The sequence below is a fragment of the Rhipicephalus sanguineus genome, chromosome 8 (assembly GCF_013339695.2).
Source record: "Rhipicephalus sanguineus isolate Rsan-2018 chromosome 8, BIME_Rsan_1.4, whole genome shotgun sequence".
NCBI lineage: Eukaryota > Metazoa > Arthropoda > Arachnida > Ixodida > Ixodidae > Rhipicephalus > Rhipicephalus sanguineus.
In genome coordinates this window covers 251646-260818 of record NC_051183.1, presented here as the reverse complement: position 1 = coordinate 260818, position 9173 = coordinate 251646, and the positions used below count along the sequence as shown (strand labels likewise).

The 9173-nt window shown below is 44.6% G+C and overlaps 1 protein-coding gene across 1 annotated transcript in view; it reads right to left on the bottom strand.

Moving 5' to 3' along the window:
* The window catches only part of LOC119402484 (zinc finger C3H1 domain-containing protein), a 60541-nt gene continuing 51368 nt past the window's right edge, over positions 1-9173 (bottom strand). The window contains exons 20-23 of the mRNA XM_037669633.2: positions 8232-8271; positions 4495-4557; positions 3757-3874; positions 1-1707 (exon numbers count right to left, since the gene is read on the bottom strand). Coding sequence (XP_037525561.1) covers positions 1652-1707; positions 3757-3874; positions 4495-4557; positions 8232-8271 — 277 coding nt within the window. The 3' untranslated portion in view covers positions 1-1651. The remainder of the gene's footprint in view (positions 1708-3756; positions 3875-4494; positions 4558-8231; positions 8272-9173) is intronic.

Genomic DNA, 9173 nt, shown 5'->3' with positions numbered 1-9173 from the left:
TTCAGAAAAACTTTTTAATATATACACAGGGTAGTGAACCCAAAAAAAATATGTACAAATGCCACGAGACAGGCTTGGGAATTTTCTTTTCTTTTTTACAAAACATAAAAAACAACAAAGGTGTCCAAAGTAGTAACGGCATTTGACACTTTACACAAGTGTGTTTGCATGGCACTTCCTCTAAATGGGCAAGAATTCAATTTATCAAAATGTTCCAGGTTATGGATAGCCTAGGCAAACAAAAAAAGAAACTATGTAAGTCACAGACCACCTGGAAGAGAGATAACCTTGAAAAACTGGCAACAAGATGACAATTTAAGTTAACGGACTAGTCGAAAGAAAAACAGAATAAAAAAAAACCTTTGCAGGTACCGCAGTATGCACTGGTTTAAACGAGGACTACTACAGTGTTTTATTTACAGGCTCAGTAGCAAATAAATTAATAATTGGCTAATTATTTGCAATCTCAACTGGGAGTCAAGTGTCATGCTAAAAACGGGCCCACACCGCTCCCTGCCATGCAATCACACGAGAAATTGTGCACGAATCACCCATACCCTCCCCTCTTGGCACGGCGGTGGGCGCAAATGGTTCACTCCGTCAGGAAAAAACAGTCTTATCACAGATGCACGTTGTCGAGGAGGCAGTACGATGCTTCGTCGCTGTCGGAGCTGATCCGATCCGTTGCTTGCCGAAGCCAAAAAAAAAAGAAATAACAACGGCGACGACGACATGTTGTCCACTTCCGTTTTCAATGCCACGTCCGTTTTTTAGCGCTTCTCTGTCTTTTCCTTTGATGAGAACATCTCCGCTGTTCAAGAACGTACACCTTTCCTTTTTTTCTATTCCCTATTACTACCCACACTTCTCCGACGGACCGGCGACGACTGTTTTGCTTTTTTTCCTTGAGCCACCATTTTTTGTTTTCTCCCGCACCTTCGCGGCACAACTGTGCGGGAAGACCGCGGAATAAAACTTCTCTCGTTGAAAATACTGCGACGAACAAGTCGCACGTGTGGAGCACCGACGCGAGTGCTTTGCACAGGCAGAGAAGTGAATGAGTGACAGAAATACTGTGTAAAAGGAAAGCAAAAAGCAAAAAAAAAAAGAAAAGGCATGGATGTATCGTCCAGAGATACTTAAGTCTATTCTGCATGCACACATAGGCAGTCAATAAGTGCGAAGACTGTCACAAACTGGCCTCTCAACTTTCAGTGAGTCCTTGCCAAATGACCGGAGGTAAAACTAAAGTTTTAAAAAGGTGGGTTTAGGTGCCAAAACTCGCTGCCCGCTTTTGTGGAGCACAAGAGAATGAGGCAGAAAAAGCAAAGTGAAAAAAAAAAAAGCTAAAAAGAAGGAAGAAAGGGGGGACCAGAACCTAACACCAGAGCTAAGTGGTGTGAAGAGGGCAAAGGTCATGGAGGAAGACCCAACGATGACAAATGACAATGGATGCATACGTAGAAGAGACAGGAGGGGGCAGGAGTGGGGGAGAGGGTGGGAGGGAAGGAGGGAGGTGAGGGAAGTGGGGAGTTCTGTTCAACTACACCCTGTTGGTGCAAACGTACTTACAAGAGGCCGCCTATGGGGGGTGTCTTAAAGCACACCCCTGACGACCCCCGTGTCTTGGAACACCTGCTTGCCGCAACCTTCACGGCGGCAGTAGGAAGACGCCGAGTCGTTTCAGTGCATCCTCTTCAGTCAGTTCTGAAAGCGGCAAGGCGATTGACAATGGCCTCAATAGGGTAACACATTCCTCTAGGGAAAACAGAAAAAAAATGCTTAATTTTGCAGAGTAAAATTTATAGCAGTTTACTGAAATCTTCAGTTTCATGTACACATTACTCATTGCTAGGCCAATGCTATGCACTAATGAAGTGACGTACCAACAGAAATAGCTGTGTACCAGTACATTACTAACGGAACTTCAGCCCAGTAATAACAACATTGTCCCAATAAAGGCCACATTGTCTTAATACACAAAAACACCACATTGTCAAAGGGCACTTTGTATGTTATGCAACATTGGCCCAGCAATAACATTGTCCCAATAAAGGCCACATTGTCTTAATATACAAAAACACCACATTGTCCAAGTAAAAGGGCACTTTGTATATTACGCAACTTTGGCCCAGTAATAACAACATTGTCCCAATAAAGGACACATTGTCTTGATACACAAAAACGACACATTTTCCAAGTAAAAGGGCACTTTGTATGTTACGCAACATTGGCCCATTTATAACAACATTGTCCCAATAAAGGACACATTGTCTTAATATACAAAACACCACACTGTCCAAGCAAAAGGGCACTTTGTATATTACGCAACTCTTGACTGCTTAGTCCCAGTAAATTCTATGTTGTCCATAAAAACACAGCTTTGTCCCAGCAAAAAGCCACTTTGCCTCTGTGCTAACGAACTTTGATGCAGTAACGACCACATTAGAACCACCAAGTACTGCAACCTTTCAGTGCAGAACTCTGTGCAGAACTACGGGCCAGCCCCATTATCGCTGATATTGCTTACCAGCACATATTCCATATACAGTTATAGTAATGCTAAAGAACACCTTAGATATAGTGGCACAGTGAAGTAGCAGTAAATTGAAATTGCTCATTAAATAAAATTGGCAGTTAAATGTAACAATTGCCTTCAATTTGACAACACTACTAGTTTAGTATTAGACTTCTGCACTTCTGTCTTCCCCGGTAAGTTAAACTATTGTTAGATGAAACAATCTCTACTGGTTCCTTCATTCCAGCTAAATGAGAATATACTGTTGGCCGCAAAAGCTTGCAGGATCTGCAACGCATGTTGGAGTGAAGGAAAACTGCTTACTGCACCACCTACTGTCACACAGCGTGGTGTTGAGGCTATCGGCTGTGGCCTCCGCAATTAGCTTCAGCAACGACGTGATGGTGGAGCTTATCGCGGAGGCCATGGCCTGCCTCCACACCACGCTGTTTGATGGCAGGTAACGCAGTAAAGAAGTTTTCTGACGCTCCACCATGCGCTGCAGATTCTGCAAACTTTTGCGGCCAACAGTACAGCATTGTATGCATGCAAGTGTAACAGAGTGCCTCAAAACAAAATACATAATTAAATGCCACTTCTTTGTGAAATTTAGGTGTGAACGAGGAGGGGGTGGCCGTACTACCGCAAGAGTGCTCTACTTGAAAGGAAAAAAAAAAGTTACCATTACATTTCACTCTTTGAATGCAGACGAAGTGCAAGTGAATGGGTACTATCACCTTGTGTATAGCCTGTAGAACATCTCTACGTCAACTGCAATGGCTCTGACACATTTCCCGACAGTGATTTGACAAATGGGGCATTTGCGCATACTTGTAATAAAAGGGGTTGGCCCTCTTTACCTTGACCCCATCATTAGGAAATCAAATGTTCGGGTTTAGTGAGCGAGATGTGTTTGTGCTTGCTTGTGCAACCTGACATTCATGTGATTAGTATGCCAATGTTTTTCTCCGCCTACTTGCATTGTTGCTCATGGCACCACAAGCACCTCTTTGATGACACTTCGTTGCTTTGTCTTTCTCCTCCCCCCGTTTTGCCTTTATCTAGGTGGCACTACTTGCGGGGACACGCTCCGCGAAAGTGATTTGAAAAATGGGGCATTTCCCGCTTGCGCATCAAAAAAGAAAATAAGCCCAGCTTTCCCCGCACCCAACAGGCATGCAAAGACAGGCTGCCAGACCCATCCGAGCCTGGCCTCGCCACCATGCAGCAGAGCACACCTTTGGCAAGGAAGCTGTCCAGGATTTCCTGTGGACCCGGCACTTGGTACTTGGAAGCCGACTCGACGACCTTTTGCGCATGCTCCACATGACCCTGGGTCAACTCGTAGATGAGGAACTGCACGAGATGCGGGAAACAGAGGCGTACCCGAGTGCCTGAACGTAACAGCTGCTGCGAAGACTCGCCAAGGCACGACACTGTCACCCCAGTTAGTTGCTCCCTTCACTGGCTTTTGAAATTACTGCTTTCATTGGCTGGTTACTGTGCCTTCTCTCCAGCTTTGTTACCATGAGTAATGAAGAGTTTGAATTCTAGAGCCTGCATAAACTGCCATAAACGGATGTCTCTGGGACGCAAGAGCTGCAAATGAGGCAAAATGCCGCACTCTCCCTGCAAGCAAGGTGCAAGGCAGTGTCAAAGAGAGAGGGCAGACAATGTACAGCGCCTACTTGCACTAAATCAATGCCATTTTGAGAAAAGTTGCTAGGATTCCATAAGTACATTTACACTCAGTTTGGATGCTCCCACACAACTAACATTAGAGGAGAATCTTCTCAAAATTTTAAGAATATCTAAACTTTAAGCCCAAAATACTAACAAAGTGCAGCCCCTTCTAACATAAAATTAAGGACACTAGACATCAATTACCATTCGTTATATGTATGTGGCAGGAAGATAAGCCATCCTTGATAAATGAAGAGAAAATCAAAACCATGCTGGCAAAAGCTTTTACTCACGTGGCACCAGAGGTCAGCATGGTATGGCATGCTTAGCACAGCAGCCTCAAACAACCGGTGCACCTGTGGGTAAGAGAGCAACACAACCCCGCCCACCCAACACCAACGTTTGTGGCTGTGCCTCTGGAAGCAGCGCTTTAGAGGAGCACTGACAAAAAACTTTTGTCACTCTCCTATCATCACTGTATCAGTGAGATAGCTATCAAGCAAGCAATTACAGTGAGAGGCCTGAATTTCTTTTGTGTCGTGCAATTTGTTACACAGTGTACCATTGCACACCAGTTCAAAACACGTGACAAGCACAGGGTACCCTTGAGTGTGAAGCAAGCACCAAGTTTTGCCTCAGGTTTTACCACAGAAGTCAGCCCTAATAGACACAGGCCACCTAGTGGACTGTACCAACAAAACTTGGAGCACTATGAGCACATTACGGGATAAAAAAAAATTTGAGGAGTGAACAAGCAGGACGTGATGTGTATTGATGCAAACGATGGTGGGGCACATTACTTAAGGGGAGACCCTGCTTCTGAAACATGTTTCTTGTTTTTGAGTGTATCATTATGAAACTTTCACAGCTTATGTACTTTTATGTGCTGATTTCAAACATGCAATTATTGTTCTAATACAATATGTAGTTTTGAAACTATTAAATAGTTTTTGTATTGTTAGGAGCAGGCTTTATTTCTAAACTGTGAGAGTTATTAAGCAAATCAGCCTATCACAATAACCTGGAATCAATGCTGTATACAATAAGACAAGAATGGATGTTCTAGGCCCATTTGAACAAAAGTTATGGTATGTTGAACATTCCCAGCTTGATCCCAGTTTGGCCCAGCTTGACACTGCTCACTTTCAAGTGTTCAATGTACCATGACTTTTGTTCAAATGGGTTTAGAACATCCAGTCTTGTTTTACTACATACAGTATTCATTCCAGGTTATTGTGATATGCTGATTTGCTTTATAACTCTTACAATTTATAAATAAATCTTGCTCCCAACAATATACATGAAATATTTGATATTTTGAAAACAGCATAGTGTACTAAAAAAATAACTGCATATTTGAAATCAGGACATAAAAATACATAAGCTGCGAAAGTTTCATAAAAATGTACTCAAAAACAAAGAAATATGTCTCCGAAGCAGGGTCCCCCCTTAATCCGTGTCAAATGCTGAGAAGTTGAGAATCAATTTAAAGATGCACTTATGAAGGCACAGTCATTGCATGGTCTTGAACTACCACACTTAACCGACTGGTGCACACATCTGTGGTATGTTCACAGTGTCCGACTTCTCTGAACCTTGGGGCACTTGGTCTGCACTAGGTTTAAACCTGGGGCACTTGGACTGCACTAGGTCTACACTGTGGTGTATGCTGCCCTGGGTGTACACTGCAACTGGTGTGTTGAAAGATGTATTGTATCAAGTCACGTGTGCCTTTGAAAAAACAAAAAGAATGAAAGAAAACAAAACGACTGCCATTGTTTTACAAATGGAAGTGCAGAACACATATTGTGCGATCTGATGTTATCACTGCATGGTCACTGCCGTAAAGAACAGGCGCCATTTGTTCAATGTTAGATTGGAAGTTTCAATATTATTTCAATATCCTAATTTCAATATTGTTAAGTAATAGCTGGAGCGTTGGTCCAGCTACTCATCAACGATACTGAAATAGCAAAGCCACAGTAAGATGCATGATCCGCACCTCTTTGCCCACAACTACTGCGATAGTGCAAATGTGTCTTCAGTCAGACAGTAACATAATGAGTCACCCAAAGTTCTGCACATGCCATAAACAGGGGTGAGACGGCTGAAATCGATTTGGGAGCAGTTTTGGGAGCAGCAAAATTTCAATTTAGGAGCAGGAGAATCTTGTTTGGGAGCAGTTAGCGGCATTTATTATGTCGTTTTTGGAGCTTGAAAAAAACAAATTTGTAGTAACTTGGAGGAACAAGCACATATTTTAATCGGCTTAGAATACACATAACATTCAAAGAGCCTTTGGAGAAAGCTTTTTTTAACAGATTATTGCCAGGTATGAACTACACTACCTTTTTACAAACCACGCAATTTATATAACCCTGGTAACAACATATGAAATAGATAAAAAAAAGTTTTTCCAAGTAGGTTCACTTTACATTTGAAAATAAGAAAAGAAAAAACATCACACTTCTCAAATCATAATAAAGAAAAATCCCGTTGTGATGGCTTTCGAGATAGCGCGCGCGCGCGCCAGTGATCGCGACCGCGCAAAGTTCAAAGTTGCTCCTCGCGCGACACTCCACCCCCCCCCCCCCCCTCGCGTCTTCGTGTCTTTTAAGGCTTGTTAAAAACGGGCGGGGCGTTTCCTGTCTGCTTCGACGGCAGGCCTTCCGAGCGGGGTGATGTTATCGCATGCAGCCTCCCAGCGACGGCAATGGGCCGGCTCGTTTGCTTCGGCCGCGTACGTCGCTTCTGCTCGCGTGCTTTTACCCGCTGTAGAACATACAATTCCCGGGGGGATCTTATCAATTTGGACTTCATACCGGAAGGACATGACGGCGACGGCAAGAACCCCTCGAGACTGTCCATATAATTGCTATCGCAATAAAAACTGATTGCACAAGAACTGTATAGTCACATAGCAGTACGTCTTTGAACGGTCAATGAATGATTCCGACTAGCACGCGATTGCGGCGACGCCTTCGCGCGTAACATCAGGAAAGAACAAAAGCGGTATGGCCACCAACGAACGCGCCAGTATGACCACCCCCATAGGCGTGCGCACGAAGGGGGGGGGGGGGCAAAGTCGATACCGCCCATACTTTGACTTAATCGGAAGGAGGGGCGCTGCGATTAATATTTGCCCTCCCTGAAGGGCGAACCCTCAGGAAGCTTTCGAATAGCGTACGCAAAGCTTTGCGTTGGCTTTTCGCACAACTGCGCATGCGTCGTACGCTAACCGCTTGCGGGCTCCCGTTAAGTGACGGAAATAGCGGGCCGCAAACGCTGACACTAACTTAGCGTACGCTATTCGAAAACTGCCTAAAATAGAGCGCCTTCAGCTATCTGCTCGGCTGCGCGGGTGGCGTATAGCGTCAAGTGTACCGCACGCTTTTAATGGGTGATAACAAAAGCGCGCGGCGCCACCGTTCGCTGCCACCTCGTGAGGGACCGCCTTCAAAAATGCGTCGCGAGCGCCGAGAAACTTTACCCCTCGGACACTACGTCGTTACCGCTCGGACACTACACATATTTACAACCGCTCAGAGGCGATTATCACAGCACTATGGAAGCCTCTATTACAAAGGCGCGTAGAAGGACACGCTTGGGCGCGTTAACGTGTTCTGCGAACGTATCCCTGGCGCTGCTTCTAAAGTTACGTTTTCCCACGCTGAAGGTGACGCGGGCTTGAAAATTCTTGATTGTGGGGCCGTTCGGCGCAATTTTTGCAATTTTTATGCTTTTGGAGCAGCTTGGCGCAGGAAAACGGAATCGTATCAAAAATGCGCAATATGCGCAGCTGTCTCACCCCTGCATAAATTTTCTTTTACAGTGAGCGGAATCCTTCCATGAAAATTAAAATCTATTTTGGTCAGGAAAAAAGTGGGATCGTTACAGAATTAATCACTGTAATTATCTATTTTCCAAGTGCATTAGGAACTGATGCTTCATGCCCCAAATTGAAACATATGCAAAAAATAACATGAACATTTTAGCATAATTAGCTTTGCTTTGGTCAAAAGGAACACACCTCATAGCTGTCTCCTTCAGTAGCGGCCAGCTGGATACTTCTGGATTCACAATGAAATTGCAAAGAAAAAAATATGTAGAAAACAGTCGAGCTTAAATACTGGCACAGTACTACCTAATCGCTGTTTGCCTTAAAGTGGACGACCCTAATAGCATAAAAAAAACACTTCAAAATGTTTTCAACCTAGCACTGCGGAGTGTCACAACAAGGGTGGTTATGACAACCAAAAATGCAATTTCGTGTGCATTCTATACACAAACATTTTTCCCACACACGATTCATCGACGCTCATGCCTACGTCTTCTGTTCATGGCCAATTGCGTGCAGTAAAAATGCTCGTTTCTTCATAGGATGCGTACAAAATTGCACCTCAGCGTTCATAAAATGAGCACTCACAGGTTCTTCTCAAGCAAGGAATGATGCAAAGACATTACACACAGTTGGCCACACCTAAGCGCAACATGAACCACTAAGTGCAACGTAGATCACCAATTCCAGGCAATGCTACACCAAAATAAGCCCACTACGTGTAGGCAACACACCTCAGCGCAGACGCGAAGGGTCACATAATGACGGCGCAGCTACAGCCATCACATTTACCTCCAGGATTGAAAATGATGGTAATGCAAGTACTATCGCACTCAATATGAGGTGGAATGCAGGTGGAATGCCATGGCCGCAGCGTTGTTCTTGAGAAAAAAATGTAGACAAGGATCTGTCATTCCAGCCATAGGTGTGCTCACAGGGGGGGCAGGGGGGGGGCGGCCGCCCCCCCTAATCAACTAAGAGGGAGGCGCAAAATCTGCCCCATACATTGACTTAGTAGGGTGGGGGGGGGGCGCTGCGATGAACCTTTGCCCCCCTAATGGGGAACCCTGCGCACGCCATGATTCCAGCGATACCCGCCTCCCACCCTCCATGCTTTCTTATCGGACTGAGAAC